The sequence below is a fragment of the Maniola hyperantus genome, chromosome 15, assembly GCF_902806685.2.
Source record: "Maniola hyperantus chromosome 15, iAphHyp1.2, whole genome shotgun sequence".
NCBI classification, from domain to species: domain Eukaryota; kingdom Metazoa; phylum Arthropoda; class Insecta; order Lepidoptera; family Nymphalidae; genus Maniola; species Maniola hyperantus.
In genome coordinates this window covers 5,242,308-5,263,699 of record NC_048550.1, presented here as the reverse complement: position 1 = coordinate 5,263,699, position 21,392 = coordinate 5,242,308, and the positions used below count along the sequence as shown (strand labels likewise).

At 36.5% G+C, this 21,392-nt stretch overlaps 4 protein-coding genes across 4 annotated transcripts; 1 reads left to right on the top strand and 3 right to left on the bottom strand.

The window, feature by feature from the left end:
• Window positions 1-750: 750 nt before the first annotated feature.
• On the top strand, window positions 751-7,983 carry LOC117988852 (phosphonates-binding periplasmic protein-like). Its single transcript, XM_034976120.2, has 6 exons — window positions 751-1,181; window positions 2,132-2,282; window positions 3,404-3,544; window positions 4,393-4,580; window positions 5,369-5,560; window positions 7,737-7,983. The coding sequence occupies exons 1-5, from the start codon at window positions 989-991 to the stop codon at window positions 5,548-5,550; spliced, it is 855 nt and encodes a 284-aa protein (XP_034832011.1). The 5' UTR covers window positions 751-988; the 3' UTR covers window positions 5,551-5,560; window positions 7,737-7,983.
• Window positions 7,984-8,272: 289 nt separating this feature from the next.
• On the bottom strand, window positions 8,273-9,191 carry LOC117988856 (uncharacterized). Its single transcript, XM_069503692.1, has 2 exons — window positions 8,910-9,191; window positions 8,273-8,467 (listed from the first exon to the last, which is right to left on the bottom strand). Exons 1-2 carry the CDS (start codon window positions 9,027-9,029, stop codon window positions 8,333-8,335), a joined length of 255 nt encoding a protein of 84 aa, XP_069359793.1. The 5' UTR covers window positions 9,030-9,191; the 3' UTR covers window positions 8,273-8,332.
• Window positions 9,192-10,647: 1,456 nt separating this feature from the next.
• Window positions 10,648-21,130, bottom strand: Eno (alpha-enolase). The gene is made up of 8 exons (XM_034976112.2): window positions 20,987-21,130; window positions 20,632-20,728; window positions 19,984-20,178; window positions 13,517-13,769; window positions 12,864-13,060; window positions 12,042-12,290; window positions 11,640-11,791; window positions 10,648-11,151 (listed from the first exon to the last, which is right to left on the bottom strand). The coding sequence occupies exons 2-8, from the start codon at window positions 20,701-20,703 to the stop codon at window positions 10,968-10,970; spliced, it is 1,302 nt and encodes a 433-aa protein (XP_034832003.1). The 5' UTR covers window positions 20,704-20,728; window positions 20,987-21,130; the 3' UTR covers window positions 10,648-10,967.
• Window positions 16,350-19,714, bottom strand: LOC138403376 (uncharacterized protein PF3D7_1120000-like). The gene has a single exon (XM_069503691.1). The coding sequence runs from the start codon at window positions 18,921-18,923 to the stop codon at window positions 18,048-18,050; it is 876 nt and encodes a 291-aa protein (XP_069359792.1). The 5' UTR covers window positions 18,924-19,714; the 3' UTR covers window positions 16,350-18,047.
• Window positions 21,131-21,392: the final 262 nt, after the last annotated feature.

Here is a 21,392-nt window from a genome sequence, read left to right as displayed (position 1 = left end):
AGCGGCAGCCGGCGCCTAAATTATACCGTAAGTATCTCGGTTTCAAAATTCGCAAATTGACCCAGTCGGGCTTGAACCCAGAAACCTTTGTCTTTGAAAGTTTAAGAATTGGTGTCCGCGCGCGCTGGTGCATTGCGTGGTGCAGCCTTGAGTAAAATAAAAATATTATTTAAAGCGCACTCCCAGCTCTAGGTAATGTGAAAACAGAAAATACATCAAACCCATTGCAGACTCACTACTAAGTACGGGACTCCTCTCATCTTTCGGAGTTAATTGGGTTCATTCATAAGGTTCATCATCGTCACCATCTCAACTTATGGCCGTCCCACTACTGAACACAGGTTCCCTTTCAGATAGAAGTCTCAGAGAAAGGCCATAGTCCACCACATCGCGTTTGCCAAATGCGGATTGGCAGACTTCACTCTCATTTGAAAACATTATAGAGAACTCAGATTTGCTAACGATGTTTTCTTTCACCGTTAAAGCAAGTGATTAAAACCTATGTATTTAACGCACATAACTGCGTACCCGGGATCGAACCCCCGACCCCCCGAACAGAGACCTGATGACTGTCTTTAACCGCTAGGCTCCGTTTACAAAATACTTACCCATGACTAATCCTTATAATAATTATCTATGTAGGTACCTTCCTTTTGGATACAATTTTACTGCCAATCATAATATGGTTGGACGGTAGATAATAATATTGATGCATCACAAATCATGCTACAGACGCGTGAACATGACCCTCTTGCCTACGTCACAACTCGCAGACCAGCGGCGAATGGCCGGTTTGATAGAAACTGGAGACAATGTGAATAAAGCGTGCAATGTTATCGTTTCTTATTGCTTATTATAAGAATTAAACTTGTAAACACTAGGTACTTAGCGTGTACTTATAAGTAAATTTCATTTTAATCATTAAGTAGTTCATTATATCAACGACCGGGGTGAAGTTTGGTTTATTTAATTACTGTTTTGCTGCAAAATGTCGGTGGGAAAGTTAGAACTACGTGTGGCTACTTATATGTGCCCCACACATCCAGTGGAACTGTACGAGTTGATTCTGGAACTGTTAGAGGACGCTGTAGACTGCCATGCGGTCTTACAATACGAGAGCCGAAGTCCCGGGCCGATACCCGGGCGTCCAGACCCGTTCACCAATAACAAGATTGACCTGGGTATGTGAGATTCTAAATTCCATTACTTTCATAATTCATTGTCCCTTCAGTTCATATAGGTACCAGCTACCTACGTAAATACCGAGCTACTTTCCTACCATTCCTTGGTACTTTATCCGCAGTGCACCTATAGTGGCTATAATGACTATAGTTATGTATTATTTTACATACTTCTTATTCATATGGCTAATTAGTTAAATGCTATGTTGACAAATACATAATATTATGTATTCATAGGTAAGTATATTATATCAATGTTGATAAAGTTAATTTGTTAATAGTTGATAACAGCTTTTAGATTGTAATTAAAATAATGTTTCTTTCAGCCTATAGCTTACCTATATTTTTGAAATAGGTATAGAAGTAAATATCTTGAAAACCATGTTATTAAGTTGATAATAATTAATTATTATCATTTATTTTGCATAATTATAGTAAAATGTATAGCACACACATATAAATCATTACTATTCAATCCCTAGGACACTCACAGTCTAGGTAGGTACCTACCTAGTTTATTCCAGAAAGTAAAATTATCTTGTTCTCGACAAATCGTTCATTCTGCCTTGCTCAACGGTCACCCTCCCGCAACCCGTGCCCTACCTCACGAGCCGTTTCAGTGAAACAGTAGGTATACAGTATAATAGTATAGTACGCAAGAGGTCGTTATTTATAAAACTTTCGAGTAAGGAACTTCTTTCTTTGAGATACCAGAAATTAGATCCATATAAGCGTCGCGCTCGAGTTGTCGTCGAACGTCAAGCGCGCCCTTTGCTCCAACTCTATAATTATGAATAGTTACCTATTCATTAGTTATGTAATACAATACTATTGTAGGTAGATAATTAATTACATAAACCGACGTTCATGGTGGCCATGACCTAAGTATGTTATTAAACAAATTAACATAATATTATGGATCAACATAGTAATTTTTTATTCATTCACAGCGTTCACGACGGCAGCTGCGTACATGAAGTTGCGCGACAAGAAAAATGAATTTGTTGAGTTGTTACCGGTCACTCCGGTTTTTGCCCATCAGATGAATGTGGAGAATAAGCCGGGCTACTTCTCGGACGTTATCATACACTGCGATAAAAAGTGAGTTCTTCAATTCCACCCACGTTACCTTTTTACACTGATTGGTTTCTTCGTAAACCATATATAGGTACAGTATGTGGTAGAAAATAATATACATCGATCTTTAGAAAGAGATAGCGGTTTCGTAGAGCATTGTCTCTGTCGTTGAAACGGACAAAACGTCACATAGGTATGAGTGGCAAAGACAACGCTCTACATGTACCTACTCACATTATTTTCTGCCGCGTTCTGTACTTAATTTTATTAGGCATAGGTATTAGCTAGCTAGGTACCAATTCAATATGCATCAGCTCCCAATAAGGTTTGAACAGCAACAATCAAAGCTGGACGTCTTACAGAACGCGCGCATACTCGTGTATTTTTTTAATTAGTACACGAGCCACGGCCGGCAGTACCTAAACTTCGAAGTGTACTAAAACTGATTCGTACAGCTCATTATATCACATTTCCGTTGCAAGTCATGTGTTCAAACTTCTTTGAATTTTAGTGGATTCCCGTTTCGACGTGTGAACGAAGAGGAGGATTTTTTTTCTATTCTTGTAACAACCTAGTTTTTTCTAGATAGCTCCTCACTATACGGGTAGGTAAGTACATACGTTCGCCAACCTACGCAGTAAATAAATTGTTAATAGCTAATTATTCTGAGGAAAAATCATAGTTTAAGTATTGTTACACCTTCTACAAACCTACTTGATCTTCTACGTTGTATACTCATAGACTCACATCGCTCGACAAGGTGATTGATATTATCTAAGATCTCATGTAAGTTTCACTAAAATCAGTTCAGCATTTTAAACGTTCTAAGTACCTACAGGCAACTAATTAACGAACATTTGACCTCTATTGTTTAATATTACAATAGGTGCATGTATTTTTATAGTTTTACCTAAAAGTAAATATGTAAGTAGTTATATAGATTAATTGTTATCAACCACGTCAAGTCCCTGATAACGACGGATGGTTCTAACTTCTATTTATTACTCAATCAAATTCCAACCTCATAATACTATAGGCCTTTATATTTTATTACTAGGTAATAGGTACACAGTTTAATTTCTCGTTTCGTACAAATGTAATAGACCAGTGCAGAGTGCTAATACCTAAATGACGTTACCTTTCAGAGCACACAATGTTAACACCTTACTGGACCTTAGAGGGTGCAATTTTGCATACAGTGATGAGGAATCACTAAGCGGCAGCAAAATTGTGTTAAAAACGTTAAAAGAAAAGGGAGAGAACGCCTCTTTCTTTGGATCTCTCTTCTAAGTATGTATATAAAAATCATGAGCCTTTATTATATTTTACTATTTTTTTAAATTCTTTTTTACATTGGACATATTTAATACCTAGTATAAACAATGTGTAGGTACCTACCACTCAAATCTAAATATATAAAAGGAAAAGGTAACTGACTGATTGATCTATCAACGCACAGTTAAAATTACTAGACGGATCGAGCTGAAATTTGGCATGCAGATACCTATTATGACGTAGGCATCCGCTAAGAAAGGATTTTTGAAAATTCAACCCCGAGGTAAAATAGGGGCTTGAAATTTGTTTAGTCCACGCGGACGAAGTCGCGAGCATAAGCTAGTTATTTAAATATACCGAACCAAACTTTTATAAATTAACTAAGTAGGTACATAGTTACTTAGTAAATACGTAAGTGCACCTATATAAATATGTAGGTAATACCTACCTATTACGTTTATGAACATTTCAAGCCTCAATTAAAATCCTTTATGGTAGAAGAATCAAATCTCGTTCGTTGAGCTACATTACTATGAACCTGCTCTATTTGTTATTTACGTATGTAAAACTAGCTGATCCGCCCGGCTTAACTCGGGTGAAATTTGATATACCTACCTAATACGTACCTACCTACATACCTAATAATATAATAATCTATATTACTTCTGGATAAAGTAGCTGTCTAATGGTGACAGAATTATTAAAATCGGTTCAGTAGTTTCAGAGTTTATCGATTTCAATCAAATCTTTCCTCTTTATAATATAAGTAACTAAGTATGTACCTAGGTAGATAAATATATAATAAAAATAGATAAAAGAAGAAAAACAGCAAAAAAATATTCCTTCTCGTAATTATTACAGAATCTGGATCTCATTTGGCGTCGGCGCAAATGGTGTTGTCCAAACAAGCCGATTGGGCAGCAGTCGATTCAACAACTCTTCTCTACTCGAAAAAGTATATGCAGGACGGCGGCAAAGAGATCATTACCCTAGAGACACTAGGACGTTTACCGCCTTATCCTATTGTGGTGAATTCCAGATTGCCAGGTAGAAGATACGATAGCGTAGCGCACTTGTTTAATGTCTTTAATTTAAGTTATAGTTTCGGCGCCTAAAAACGAAAACGACTATAACACCATTCATTTAACCTTCGTTACTCGTAATAATTAAAATGTAAAACATTATGTACTTATTGGATACTCACAATTTTTATCAAAATTGGTTTAGTGAAAAAAGCGATACCTATACTTAGTTAACTTAGTAATTACTTCTTAGAATACCAAATTTCGACACTTATATTATAGGTAAGTAGGTACTTTCTGTAGTCCATGGTAGGTACATACTGGACGAGTGAGAAGTCGCGATAACATGTTTCTTCATTTTTGGAAAATATTATATATAATAGATGGCAATCGGGGTATGTGACGGGAGGACGCCCTGCATGCCCACATGTCACCCCGCCCGCACCGGATAAGCACGGGGGCTTAGCGGGTGTGCGGGGCATTCTCTTCCCGATTGCAATTTCAACCTATTTTATTCTCCAATTTGTCTTATTTTCCAAAAGTGTTTACACCATAGAAGAACAATTTTGTGATAGACATTTTAGATGCTATTGTAGACATTTTTGCCCTTCATAAGACCACTAAACAATTACATACAATCCAGTCATCTGGTAAAATATCTTCAAGGCGATATAGCCGGTTATCGTAATGTACCTACATCATTTTTCATAACAGAAATATTTCACTTCACTGTTTCGAATCAATAATATACTGAAAGTGTGGAAGTGTTTCATATGATTTGATTATAATGTGATTTCTCATGTTTCATTTCAGATAGTATAAAAAATGCGATAAGCAAAGCGCTACTCACTTTACCACAATCAACTGAGTGGAAGAGACAGTTTGGAAAGTTTGGGATCATAAAATTCGACACCAACATCGATGGTGCTTATGATGGGCCGGCTGCACATATGTGGTCCATCCAGAACGAAAAGCTCAATGTTAGATATTATTAGACTGTTCCTAAACTAGCGGCACGCTATGATGGCCGGTTTGACGTTTGTCCGCTCATGAAGTTCCGTATTAATTGATAACGACTTTGAAGGAAATAATTGTATTACTTTATTGACGATAGTGATGTGCAGAGATTCATAAATTTTATCGAATGTAGTTTTAGGTTTAGGACTCAAAATTTATTTATTAAATTGATTTCTTAAATGTATACAAGTGTAGAAAAATCAGTTTGCACCATTTAAGGGGTGAATGTACTTGTGAATATGAACAATTTTCACTATGTGGACAAACCTCTGAAATCGCAAAAAAATATCAATAAATTTTTAAAAATGGAATCTAATACGATCGTCACATAGGATCGCTGGCTAGCACAACTACTACCTCCGGCAAACTCGCGTCAATGCTCAATGCAAAACAAAGCAGTTTCGAATTGACGTTGCTTCGAAAAGTATAAACTGTCAGTGCAATGCGATTGTGATATAGTTTTGACCTGGCTTTGGATTTCAAATATTGATACTGCATTACTGTTGACCCTTGCTCGTTAATTTGGACTCTGTTCAAGCCCTTTGTTGTGGATTTCGTCGATATGACCGAACGTACGCAGAGAACTGTTCTAAATAGTCAGACACGTGAGTTCCTAATACGCCTTCGTAACTATTTCGATCGTGAAGCTCAAAATGGAGGGCCAATTTTACCTATAACGTCAGTGGTTGAACGCGTAGCTGATGCGCTTAATATTGGACAACGAACTGTTAGACGGATAACTAAAAAAAAATATGGCGAGACTGGCACAGAAGAAAATAAACTTCACACACCAAAAAAGAGAAAACGAGCAAAACCAGTCGTAGGCATCGATAGCTTTGATGCCGATGCTATCCGAAGACATGTTTACGGCTACTATTTACAGAAGGAGTATCCAACAAGAAAAAAGTTGGTGCATTCACTGAAGGAAGCTGGATTATTCTTCGGTGGGGAAAGTTCTTTAACGAAGATTTTGAAGACCATTGGATTTCGATACAAAAAATGTAACAAACGCAAAATATTGATGGAAAGATTTGATATAGCGATGGCAAGGTATACTTTTTTACGGCAAGTGAAAGAAATCAAAAATTGGCAAAATGTTGTGTTCTTGGATGAAACATGGCTTAATGCTAACCATACTGTAGGCCGTTCTTGGAACGATGACACAGCAGCATCTACTTCCAAAGTTCCTGTAGGAAAAGGATCGCGACTTATAATTTGTCACGCCGGAACCATCAACGGGTTTGTCGAAGGTTCTCTCATGGCTTTTGCGTCAAAAACCACTGGAGACTATCATGAAGACATGAATGGAGAAAAGTTTACTGAATGGTTTACCTCAATGTTGTGTAGCCTCCCTGAACCATCTATTATAATTATGGACAACGCCCCATACCACTCGATGCAAATTGACAAGCCACCTGCCCAATCCCAAAAGAAAGCTGATATCGTCGCATGGCTTCGTAAAAATGGCGTAGATGCAAACATGAATATGTTAAAAGCGGAATTAGTACGTCTTTTAAAAGAAAACAAACCAACCAAGATCCGATACGTCATTGACGAAATAGCATTAGAACATGGGCACAGAGTTATACGGTTACCGCCTTACCATTGTGAGTATAATGCGATTGAGTTGGTGTGGGCTCAAATTAAGGGATATGCTGCAAGACACAATACAGAACCCCCATTTACCACAAAAAAAATGCTAAAATTATTAGAAGAAGCTTGTGAACATGTGACTAAAGGAGACTGGGAAAAGGTTGTGAATAGAACTGTTAAATTAATAAGGGAAGATTATGAAAGAGATGTGAAAATAGATAATATTATAGAAAACGAACATATAATTATTAATGTATGTGATGATAGCAGTGACGACAGTGAAAATAGTAGTATGGACGAATCTGATTAATTATGGCCTTTTGTGGCACCTTTTTCGGTATCTTTTGTATTCATATGTTTCTTGTGTGCATATAAAGTATGTATATTCATTTTCGTTCAAATATTCAGTTCGTTCAAATAAATTAAATAAACATATACATTTTTGTTTTATTAAACCTATTTAATCAGGTACAAAAACAAAACTTAATTGTTTTTTGTTCGAGAATAAATTGACATTCCACATCACTATTGTAATGTGTCAAACCGGCCATCATAGCGTGCCGCTAGTGTAGTCATAAGTTTAGCTTACATTTTATATATTCTCTATGTTGATTATACGCCAAAAAACTAATTAAACTTATGTGTAATGTTTAAATTTATGTGAGAAAAAACTCAATTAAGTAATTTAAGAAAAATTATATTTCAAAATGATATCAATAAAATATTTTTTTCATATAATGCAGTTTCAATTAGGTTTTTCAAGTTTTTGTAGTACAATTTTAAAGGATATTATATCTCTCTTCTTACCATACTGAACATATATACTGCTTGGGATTTTCACATCAAGAACTGGTTGTTTTTGTATAGCAGGTTGTTTTGTTTCCTGAAATATTAACAAAGAAACTGAAAATCGCTTGTGACCACTCTTTGATAATTAAAATTAAAATCAAATAACTTTATTCAACAACAAAAGATGTTTTATTTTGTAACAACAAGCATGATAACAATTTTATATTGATTTCAATTTTAAATCAACTTTTATTAAATGCTTTAAATTAAATTATACATAATATCGATGAAATGTGGGACTTATATAAATAAATGATGTCTATGTATAATAACGATATTTGCTAAGAACTCTATATCTACAAGAATTAACTGGTAACACTAAACGACTCCACCACCATTGATGTGGTCAATCTCTTCCTGTGACAGAGGTTGTCTTCTGTAGCGAGGAGGAAGATCTATGTCGGAAATAGGAGCACTACTCATGGCAGCTGTGGATTGCACTTGCACACGACCCTGCAAAACAATTGAAATAACAAAATATTTATTAAAGTTTACAGACTGGAATCATGTTACACACTGCAAGTTTTGTATGCATGGGTGGATAGAAAAAATCCATAGCCGGTTGTATAGGTCAAAAGCATATTTTACAGGTAAAAGTGTAGTGAAGGTTAGCTGGTCAAACTAGTATACTCATGTATACGCATCATATGAATTAGAAGGAACGGCCCACAATAAAATGTTTAGTTACTTATTATATAGAATAGTTACTACTTAATTACAATTACTTATTTTGATGATCTTACAACAATGTAATTTGAACATAATTCGAATTAATAAAATTTTGGCAACCTTAGTTGGCGTTTGCATAATGAGAAAGATTTGATTAAATTTAATGATAGAGAGAATCTGTGATGGTTAGTATCATAAAATGTGTATTTACTGGTGCTGCTGAGGCCCCAGATGTCGCGGCAGGAGCACCCGCGGAGCTTCCAGGGGCTGCAGACCCATGAGACGGCGCTTGTCCCTTCCGGAATTTGATGACCGGAACACGAGCAAGAACTGCAGTTATTCGCATGATATGATGATGATGTCGAGATAAAATACTAAACAATTTTATTCTTATCACTTTTTCAGCAATTTGATAAAGATAAGAGTTAAGAGCCCCAGAAAATTTTGATTTTTCGATAAGTTGACACTTGACTATTCGTGACTATTCTATGACACTGACACAGACCAATAACATTGACATCTGACACTTGGTTGTTGGTCTTGTTTCTGCTCAGTTGCACGGTGGTCTGAGCTTCCCAGAGTAATTACCTCAGAATAAGAATCAAGGTAACTCAAAGAAGTTGGAAGTACTACTAATGAGCAAAGACTACAATATTATACTGTAATGAGGTAACTACAATTTCTGTACATGGAAGTTCTTTGTAAGTGCTTTGTAACACACACACTATTAGGTCAAGCGGGTCAAGCCATGAGTCTGAATCAAACATTTAGAACGTTTACAAAGTTTGCTTGATGCTTGAGTGAAGCATTTACGTATTGATGCGGGGTTGATGAGATTTCATATTTTTGCTTGACGCGACCATCGATGTATAGGTATGCGCTACACCGACCAGAAATAAAAGACGCGCTATACGCGACTAGTAGTATATAGTGATCTGTGTACGCGACATTCGGACAGTGCACAGAGAAGACCGCAGGGACGCCCGCAGGCGGGACGGAGGGGTGCAGTGCGAGGTAGGCACTTATAAGTCAAGTGCTTTTTTAACTCTGAAAGTGTGATTAGGACAGCAGAATCCGACGTACTGCTGCGACATTGTTCGAGACATTATGAGAAAAGTTCCGTTTGCTTGATCAAACAAAAGAAATCTGCGAGCTTGACCGTGTCGGAATCCCTCTGGGCTCAGACCCACTCCTCAAGCTCAGACCAAACTTGGGGGCTTCCGACATTGAATCCGAGACGGTCAAGGCGGTCAAATAGTTTTGTTTTGCTTGATAATGCTGCTTGACGGTCGTATCAAGCAGTTTGATCAAGCGAAACAACGTCTCGTCAAGCAAAAATATAAAATCGCATCAATCACCGTCAAGCACGCTAAAGAGCTTCCGAGACGGTCAAGCGGCTTGACGTCAAACACGTAGATTTTTGCTTGAGTCAAGGCGTAAATGCCTCAGAACACTGGTAAATAAAATCACCTGTATTTGATAAAAATCACTTTGTTTGACCACCTCTGGAGTCTGGACTACATCTATGTAACTACCACGATCACATTCGAAATGAGAAGCAAACACTAAACGGTCAAAATGCTTGGCTCAAGCAAAAATCTATAGTTAGTTCGCAACAGGTCGACATGGTAATCGGGGTATGAGGCGGGGGGACGCCCCGCACACCCACGCTATCCCACACCGGGTTAGGGCGGGGGCTGTCAGCTGTGCGGGGCGTCCCCATCTCATACCCAGATTGCCATGTCGCGAACTATACCTGCTTGTTCGTCTCGGAAGCCCTTTATACAATGCATTATTGCTGCTGCCAATCACAATTGCGATTATAATGGTTGATGCACGACTGCACGAGCTCAGTCGCCGTTTGATGGCCCCAATGCATTCATCATTTTAAACACTGCAACTTAGCGAATCAGCATGCTGTTCTGTATGAAATAATTTCCCTTAAACAAAATAAAAACACAAACTACGTACTTATATTAACAGTATATTTAAATAATAGTTTATAATTTCACTTTCCCTTAAAATTAACAAGAATCGCACTTTTGACTTGACACATACTCAATCCAGAATCAAAAATAATAAATTTAAAATAAATAAAAAATATTAAGAATACTTTAAAACACAGTTACTACATACTCGTACGACAATATATTTTTCTATAATGTTTACACAGTATTTCAAAATAAGGAGATGTAAAATGTAAATGACTTTCTTTATGTGCTAAGAATTTAGTTTCCTTTTTACTTGATTTTAGTTGGAGTATAATATTAGATGCATAATGCATTTAAACAGGATTGCGGAAGTTCTTTCCCGCGTATTTGGCAGCAGCGCCGAGCTCCTCCTCAATACGCAGGATCTGGTTGTACTTGGCGAGGCGTTCGGAACGGCACGGAGCTCCCGTCTTGATCTGACCAGTGGACAGGCCAACTACCAAATCAGCGATGAACGTGTCTTCAGTTTCACCAGACCTGGAGAGTTAGAAAAGAATTGATGAAGTTCTCAATTTTAATATCATTTTTAGGGTTCCGTATCTCAAAAGGAAAAACAAAACCCTTATAGGATCACTTTGTTGTCTGTCTGTCTGTCAAGAAATCTACAAGGTACTTCCCGTTGACCTAGAATCATGACATTTGGGAGGTAGGTAGGTCTTATAGCAGACATTAGGGGAAAAATCTGAAAACCGTGACTTTGTGGTTACATCAACACAAAAAAATTGTGGTCATGAACTAAAAATTAGTATTTTCAATTTATATCAAGTGGGGTATCAAATGAAAGGGCTTCACCTGTGCATTCAAAAACAGATTTTTAGTTATTTTTGTACATCATTGTTTTTGAATTATCCTGCAAAATGTCGAAAATATACGACTATAGTACGGAACCCTCGTTGCGCAGCCTGACTCGCACTTGGCCAGTTTTTTGTACCTACATGACGTGACATGAAAAATATATTTGTTACCTATGAGAAACCATAGTGCCCCATCCATTCTTCTTGGCCAGCAAGTGTGCATCGATGGACTCTGTGACGCTGCCGATCTGGTTCACCTTCAGCAACAGACAGTTGCAAGCTTTCTTCTCAACTGCTGTGGTGATACGTTTTGGGTTTGTTACCTATCAAATGTAAGGTTTATTAAGCACTTTAGTTGACAAGATTAACAACAACACATTTTCTGACCTCCATTATGTAATATTACATAATATACGTAAATATGTAACACATATTATATTTTATATAATAGCGGTCAGTTATAACAGGTAACTCATATCGTGCGATGGCTTTGAATTCAATGTGAAACATTTACTAACTTAGGTACTAAACATCATGGCAACATCTTTAGCAGTGAATTATTATTTTTCTTACAGTAAGATCATCGCCCACAATCTGAATGGGAGTACGGGAGGTGAGGTTCGCCCAGGCCGCCCAGTCGTCCTGGTCGAAGGGATCCTCAATGGAAACCATGGGGAAGTCCTTGATGAAGTCCAAGTAGACCTCAGCCAACTTCTCAGATGACAAGTAGTCAGCTGGGTTGGATTTGGGGTTCTTGAAGTCCAGATCATAGGTGCCGTTCTTGAAGAACTCGGAAGCTGCCACATCCATACCAATTTCAATCTGCAACATATTATTTAGAAAGAATGGAATATATTTTCATTCAAGTAAACTTTTACAAGTGCTTTTGAATCGTCAGGTAGTTTAACTTACCACTGGTTCGGAATGCCCTTCCTACCGAGAAGAACCAGTAAGAAACTCGGCGGTTGCTCTTTTTAAGTTTTCAATTTACAATGTTATTATACCATACTGTTCAACGAAAGATTACAATAATGATACTGGCATGGAATTTGGATGTTTTTAGAAATCCTGTGGGAACTCATTGATTTTCCAGTATAAAAAGTAGCCTATGTCACTTCTAGGTCTTTAACTACATATATCATGCAGAAAATCATGTTGATCATCATCATCATCATCATCATCACTCTGTTGCATCGTGATTAAAGGATAAACCAACAAACAAAAGTACTTTCGCATTTCTAATATTAGTCAGATTTGTACTGCTTCAACCTTGTCACAACAAACAAACACACTTTCACAATTGTAATATTACTACTTAGTGATTGTTTCAACCTCGCCACACCAAACAAACACTCTCGCATTTGTAATATTAATAGGTATTTGTATTGTTTTTACCTTGCCAGTATAGCCAGCTTGCTGAATAGCGTCCTGAATGAGGAACAGTGCATCCTTGTTGTTCTGGATGTTAGGGGCAAAGCCACCCTCGTCCCCGACCGCGGTGGAGTCCAGACCAAACTTCTCCTTGATGATCTTTTTGAGGTGGTGGTACACTTCCGAACCCATGCGCATCGCCTCACTGAATGATGATGCACCTAAATAAAAACAAAATAGTATAATAATTGTGTTGTTCCAGGCCAGAAACTAACCCTATAAAATAACATATTATTCTTTGAAAAAACCTGCTACTTATAAATTATCCAAATTAAAAGATAGTCAAACTTCCCAGCTATCACCAACCATTCGTATCATGTCTCTTCAATTCCACATGACATTGGCGAAGTAAATTGCGCCCGTTTGGTGCAGCCGCGCGCCATAAAATAAAATTGAATCGAATTGAAAAACAAAATAGGATTTATTTTAATATTTTTATGGAATTAGCTTTAAAGCTTTAGTGGCAAGGCTTCAGCCTGCTATTTGGATTTCAGCGGATTATATGTGTGTTCAGTCATTAAATATCAGTCACTTTAACATTGTAGGAAACCTGCATGCCTGGGAATTCTCCTAATATAAATATATAAATAATAATAAAACTTTAAAAAAATTCTTACCTGTGGGCAAGATCATGAACTCTTGCATGGCCAGTTTGTTACCCGCGTGGGAGCCGCCATTGATAACGTTAAATGCAGGCACTGGCAGCACTATGTTGCTGTTGCCAGACAAATCTGCCAAATGTTTGTACAAGGGAACACCCTTCTTAGCTGCACCAGCTTTGGCAACTGCCAGGGAAACACCCAGAATGGCATTGGCACCAAACTTTGACTTGTTCTCTGTGCCATCCAGGTTAATCATGAATTGATCAATCTGGAATAATTACATTTTATTTTAAGTAAGTTGACTTAAAAATCATCACATAGATCAACTGTTTCTATCAACTACAACCTGTGAGCCATGAACCTGCCCATGATAGCGAGATGAAAATGCCTGTTATTCAGTCGGCCACAGTTTATTATGACTACACTGTTCTTCTTCTTTTCTTCTCTATGGCTCTTTATGACTTTAGGAAAGTCATACAAAACAATAAGGGTCAAATGTTTTTAGATAGATCTTGGCCCTTTGGGCTAAGGGCTAAGGGAGGTATCAGTATGGCCCCTAGGCTAAAACGTTTGGAGGCCCCTGATATAATCCATACTAATATTATAAATGCAAAAGTGTGTCTGTCTGTCTGTCTGCTAGCTTTTCACGGCTCAACGGTTCAACCGATTTAGACGAAATTACAGACGAAATTACGACGAGGTACAGAGAGATAGCTTGCATCCCGGTGAAGGACATAGGCTACTTCTTATCCCGAAAAATTGAAGAGTTGCCACAGGATTTTTAAAAACCTCATTCCACGCGAACAAAGTCGCGGGCATCAGCTAGTACACTATAAATGTAAAAGCAGTTTGGTGTGAAGACTGAATAAATTCATTAACAAAAATTCAAATTCAAGAAAATTTTCAAATATTTCAAATAATTTATTTCAAATAACTTAAGTTTACAGTAGCTGTAGGAGGTTGGAGCCTTCTTTTAGGAGTAGGCGAACTACTCCTGTGTCAGAAGACACCGCTCTTCCTTAACAATATTTTCATCAGCGATATCAAGCAAACGTGTGTGAGTTAGTAAGTGTATGGATAGATAGTGGTGGTGAAGTGTATGTGTGTGTGTGTGTGTGTGTGTGTGTGTGTGTGTGTGTGTGTGTGTGTGTGTGTGTGTGTGCGCGCGTGGTCTATGCTTATATTATGTGAGTATTAAACAAAATAGTCAAATAAACCTAGTAAGTACTACAATAGTTGTTATATGGTACGTATCAAAAGCAATTTCACTTCATCATAGTTTAGTGATAACAGATACTGTTTCAAAATTTCTTTGCAAGCATTGAATTTTAGTGGATATGTTTTAAGCTTCCTGTTAATCACGTTATATAGATAACTTGATTGTATGGAATATTGATTCCGAGCAAAAGCAGTTCTGGTTCGAGATGTTTTTGCTACAATAAATCTATTTCTTTTATTGGAAGGTGAAAAAGGTAAAGATTTGTGCTTCTTTAAGACTATGCTTAAAACGTATAGCTTTCTGACCGTAAGTAAGCCCGAGTCAGAGTAGAGCTGAGTAGTAGAAAACATATAAGGTTTAAAGAGCATAACTTTTAAAAGAGAGCGTTGGGCTCTCTCTAGCTCAAGAAGCTTTGTTTTGGCTGCTCCGCCCCAGACAGTTATGCAGTAAGATATAATGGATTGTACAAGAGTTAGATATACAGTGGTCAAAATATTTTTGGAAGCTATATGTCAAAGGTTTTTAAAAATCCATATTAATTTCCTTATTCTATTTGAGACTAAATCTATATGTGAGTACCACGTCATACGATAATCTAGCATCACACCAAGGTATTTGATAGTGGAAACTTTTTTTAAAACCGGACAGTTACAGTCTACATTATTGTCCAATTGTGCACATGTATGGATCTTTATTTTAAAATTAGAGACTGGTTGGGAACGTTCACATATGGTAAAACACATATAATTTGTTTTTTTCTGTATTTAGGGTTAAGAGATTCAAGTTAAGCCACTTAGCAATTTTCATGAGCCCTTGTTCGGTATGATTACAAACATCTTCCCAAGAATTACCGGTGAATACAATGGCAGTGTCATCTGCGTACGAGATAACATTCCCATTCGGTATCTTCATATTGCATAGTTCATTGATATATATCATAAATAAGGTTGGGCCCAGAACACTACCCTGTGGCACACCGTAGCTAATGTCTATCTCTTGACTTATGTACTTATCTATCTTAACCATCTGGGTACGCCCACTTAGGTAGCTCCAAAATAAAGACAAGGTCTTATCTCTTATACCAATGGATTCTAGTTTGTGCATAAGAATGGGCACAGAGACGGTGTCAAACGCTTTTTTGAGGTCAAGAAAGACCGTGAGACATTTATTTTTACCATCTAACTGGTCTACAATCAGAGTGCTAAGAGCTGTGACAGCATCTTCTGTAGATTTGCCTCGTCTGAATCCAAATTGGGAGTTAGATATAATATTACGTTGATCTAAATAGTTAATTAGTCTAACGTTAATTAACTTTTCCAAAATTTTTGAGATAGCTGGTAAAACCGAGATCGGTCTATAATTGTTGACGTCATCGCTGTTACCACTCTTATGCACAGGCGTTATAATAGATTTTTTTAAGATCGCAGGGAAAATACCTTTATTGAAGCACAGATTAACGAAATGCGCAATTACAGGAGCAATGATGCTGTTAGCCAATTTCAAGAACTCCGTTGAAATATTGTCCCAACCTGGTGCACTACCGGTTTTTAAATTCATAAGTACAGCATTAACCTCTTCAGGATCTGTGTCAAGGAGGCCAAAAGATGAAAAGTGGGAGTAAGACGAGCTAGCAAACCTAGGTGATAACTGTTGAGGATTATTTTGAATAATGTTTTCAGCCAATCTTTTTCCAATACTGGCAAAATATGAATTAACCTGATTAACAGACTCAATTGGAGAGGACTTAACACTTCTGTATCTGTATTATTATTGTTTGTGTTATTCAGATGAGTAAAACTTTTAATATTCTTCCAAAGAGCTTTATAATTTTTTGTCGATTTAGCTAATTGTTCTTTCTCAAAGTTGCGTTTCAGTTTTTTAATCAAATTATTGCAAAAATTGCGATATCTTTTGTACGTGCTTTTCAAGGTTTCATTAGTAGGGTCAGAACGAAGATTTTTCTGTAATTTATGTCTGTGCCTTATGCAGCGCAAGATTCCTGGAGTAATCCAGGGTTTAATTACTCACTTACATTTAGGAATAAGTATAGTTTTAGTATTTTCATCAAGAGAATCTTTGATTTTATTTGTTAAATGGTCGATTAATATTTCTGGGTCATCACAATTAAGTAGTAGAGAGATATTATTACTCGCAAGACTCTTTAGTGCTTCATCTAAATTTGTTATGGTCTTGATTTTTGGGCATCTTGTTTCATTATTGATGTTTGTTAAATGTAGAAGTAGCGTAGAATGATCAGTAATAGTAGTGTCGAGTACAGCTATAAATGCGGCACGTTTAGTTTTTTCTAACTTTAGAAGAAAATGGTCCAGGCAATTATCTTCTCTAGTTGGTAATAAGTGTCCAGGAAGTAATCCGTGATGAGAAATCATATTAAGGTAATTGATTCTATTATTACGTTCATAGGTATGTTCTAGAGGTTTTGAAATAATATTTATATTTATGTCACCAGTTATAGTTATGTTATTATAGGTTTTTATTTTATCTAAATATGAGTTAAGAGATTCAATAAAACAATCAGCATTGTTGTTAGATGGTGAGCGATAGATGCCTAAAATAATATTGTTATTTTTTAAAGTTAGTTGTAAGCATGATGCATGTACTAATCTAATTTCTTTAACAAGAGCATTAATTGTGTTTTTAATATAGGCTATAACTCCATCATTCTGGTTTAAATGTATTGTAGTTTTATAAGAGGTGTAATAAGCAAGTTGTGGTATAGGTTTTTCCTGGCTGAGCCAGCATTCAGTTAATATTAAAACATCAGGTTGAAAATTCAACTGGGACAAGGTCACCTGGAAATCATCAAAGTTCGAGTAGATGCTTCTAATGTTTTGAGTAATGACCGTAAAATCCTTGTTATTTACGCAAATGTGATTAGGTAGGTCTATAATATCACATTGCACTGCTTGTGATATTTCTGAATTGTCTAGATCCGTTTGAGTTTCTAAGGTACTATCCATAATATAATAAAGGAAGACTGAATGCAGCAATCGTTGATAACATTTTTTTGGAAGAAATTATTATATCAGTGTTATTATATTTCGCGTATTGCAGGTATGTTTTTATTGTACTATGTGGGTTAGGTTGTGTAAACAGAGAATTCAGAGAATTCAAGGTGGTCTGTGGTTGTGTATCATGATGTGTAGGTGTATGTGAGATGTATAAGTATAATATTTGTGTAAACTGAGAATAGGTATTAGTAGAACATAGAACAATTAAAGCTAAGGTTAGTATTGTTAGATAAATCATACTGTTTACAAATTGACTTTTAAAATTTAGCTTAATCTTGAAGATACCCCTATATAGTCACGGTCCTTGCAAAAGATACGGAATTTGAGCTTCATTTTTTATTGTGATAATTGGGGAATTTTCATCCTTTCTTATTAGTACTTTGCCGTAGGCTGTCCAGCAAAATCTGTATGCCTTCGTCTTTATGAGCTCGCGTGCCAGAAAAAAGAGATGGGCCCCTTTAGGGGTAAGATGATCCGACACAAAAATAGGAGTGTCTTCTGCAGTACGGTGTCCCAGGTTTTTGGCACATAGTTTTGAATTGTATTTAACGTTGTAGCTTTTACACCTTTTTAAAAGTTCGGCCTTTAGTATAGTAGAGGAGGTTTCAACTACTATTGGTGTGTTCTTAATACCATCTTTCTTCCCGCGTACTCTGTAAATATCATTAATGTCATTAGCTGTTATGCTGCTGTCAACACATTTGGACAAGCAGCTGACCATTTCTATAAGGTCCTCTTTTGTTTCGTTGACTTTTTTGGGTACATTTTTTATTTCAAAATTGGCTTTTCTACTTGTTCTTTGTATGTCCTCTATTTTTTCTTCTAGAGTATTAATATATTTCCTATCTTCTTTAGCCTGTGATTCCAATTTGTCGATTTTTGCTTTAAACTCCTCATTCTGACTGGTCAAAAATGCAATAGTATTCTCAATATTACGATTCGTTACTTGAATATCCTTAAGAGTGGGTGATATTTTCTTTAATTCTTGTTCTTGCACCGAAAACAGAGATTTAATCATATTTTTCATTTCTTCCCGAAAAATGCATAATTCTGAAGTTATGTCCTCATCCCGTTTTCTTTTGTGTCGAATTGACATAAAATTTGGCGGTGTAGTATCCCTTTGACAAATATCATCTATATTGGGATCTGATAACGACTTGTTCATTGTCATATTATATTTTATTCAAGTCCTATCTATGTTTTTATATATCAATGGTCTGTCCACTCTGTCCTATCTATGCTGTTATAATCTTTGTCAATATTTCACTTCGAGTACCAGGATCGCATAATATAGCAAGCAGTTTTGCATCAAGATTATATTCATATAATCTAAGAAAATTAACAAAGTTCACAGAATTTCAATAATACAAGAAACACTAACAAACTACCAAATTAAATTGTCAATTTTGCGTAATTAGTACTAGGGTCGCATAGACGCACAGACTTGTGAACTATGTACGGACTTCTCACATACGTACAGCACGCACACTACTACGCCTGTACTACACTTTCGGTCTCCTTATACCAATGTACACTCTTGCACATGAGGCAGAATTAATGCATGCACATGTTTATAACAATACGGGTACGAATGTGTGAGAGTCTTACGTATCAGTTGTCCATTGTTGGCACACACACACGGAGTCTTGATGTTTAAAACTGTCCACCGTCAACTACTGTTGCACTCCTAGTAATCTGAACCGATTTATTACTATCGAATTTTATTTTCGGTGTGAAATTACAGAGGCTAGGGACACGTCTGCTAACAATCGAGGTCCAGGGGGAAGAGGAATTTTGATAGAGAGTGATCAATATTGACAGGCAGGCACGCTTAATTCTGATCAAGATGTCTCAAGATTCTGGTGAGCCTATTTTGATCAAAGTTAAAAGTAGTAATTTAATCTGAGTAGTACCTAGCTATTTGGAAATACAAAAGGTAAGTGTTTGCAATAAGTGCCCATATTATAAATGCGAAAGTGTGTTTGTTTGTTAGTTTGTCCTTCAATCACGTCGCAACAGTGCAACGGATTGACGTGATTTTTTGCATGGGTATACCCATGCAAAAAATCACGATAAAGACCTGGAGAGTGACATATGCTACTTTTTATCCCGGAAAATCAAAGAGTTCCCACGGAATTTTTAAAGACCGTAATTCCACGCGAACAAAGTCGCAGGCATCAGCTAGTTTACAAATAAATTAACAATTTTATAATAGTAGAGAAAAGATTCACCTCTTTTTGTTGTGTGACTTCTAAGTTTTGTTTCAAAAGTTCCGGGGCAATGACAGAGTTGATATTCTTAATGGCAGTGAGTACACCTTTGCCGTGGTATTCCCCCTTCACATTGTCTCTGAGCTCCAGAGCTTCATGGACACCGGTGGAGGCTCCAGACGGTACTGCTGCACGGAAGAGGCCAAGCTCGGTGACCTATAAAAAAATCCGAAAGTGCGAGTCAGACCCGCGCACCGAGGGTTCTGTACTACAGGTATATTTTTTCGACATTTTACACAATAAATCAAAAACTATTATGCATAAAAATCATTGTTACTGATATTACATATTTTAGTATCATTATCTACTAAGTAATGATTTGGGGGGAAATTATTCAACATATTCTCTAAACTACTGAAATAGAGACATAACATTATAAATCATTAGGGCGATTGTCTAAAACCTGCATCAATCATTATTACAATCTCAATTGTTCTGATTGGCTGAATTTGTGCGATTCTTTATGCAACAATGCATTGTGGCCAATAGTGAGCGAGCATTAACCAATCAGAGATGATTGCGATCGTGACATTGTAGCTGTCAAACAACCGCGGTAGGCAGGCATGAAGATATTTAGAAAAAAATAGGTTAATAGAACTAGAAAATTACCAGATCAACTTCCACTGTAGGGTTGCCACGGGAGTCGAAGATTTGACGAGCCTTGATCGATTTGATCGGCATTTTGGTGTTTATTTGAAATGAATACCTGTGAATGACATTAAACAACGAATTTAAATGGCGAATCATTTACAAATAGGGGGTAGGTAGGTACCTAGTTCTATATGAAATCAATGAAGATTGTTTTTATTTTGTTTTAGGATGATTTATACTAATGAGTATTGACTAACAAAAGATCATCAGAGATTAGATTACCTAATAAAATTAATTTTAACCCAAAACTTAAAACTAAAAATCGGGTATCTAATTATCATCAAGATATTCTTTATAAGTTTTTAAGACTTACTTTTATGAATAACTGAAGATTTCTTCGAGTTGACTTCTTTAACCTTTGCAAATTGGAAATTGCTTTCGCCGGTTGCCGAATGCCGAGTACGGTTTGACCTCCACAAGGTGAAATTAGGGCTGTGTACTTGATAACCAAAGAGTAAAATATATGCTAGAATTGTCATGTTCCATAATCGAAGTCGAGTAAAAACATCGAAGTCTGAAATCGATTAATGGTTGATATAATTATAATTTGATGCTATGGAACCTCTTAAATTTTATTGCAAAATACCCATCTTTTTTTAGTAGATCTAGAAAATGATTTGTTATACCTAAATAATTGTTGAACTAAGTATTTATATACTCTCCCTTTATACACTGTAGTCTGTGAATTCACTCCTTTATAGTTGGAAAGGTTGAAAGGC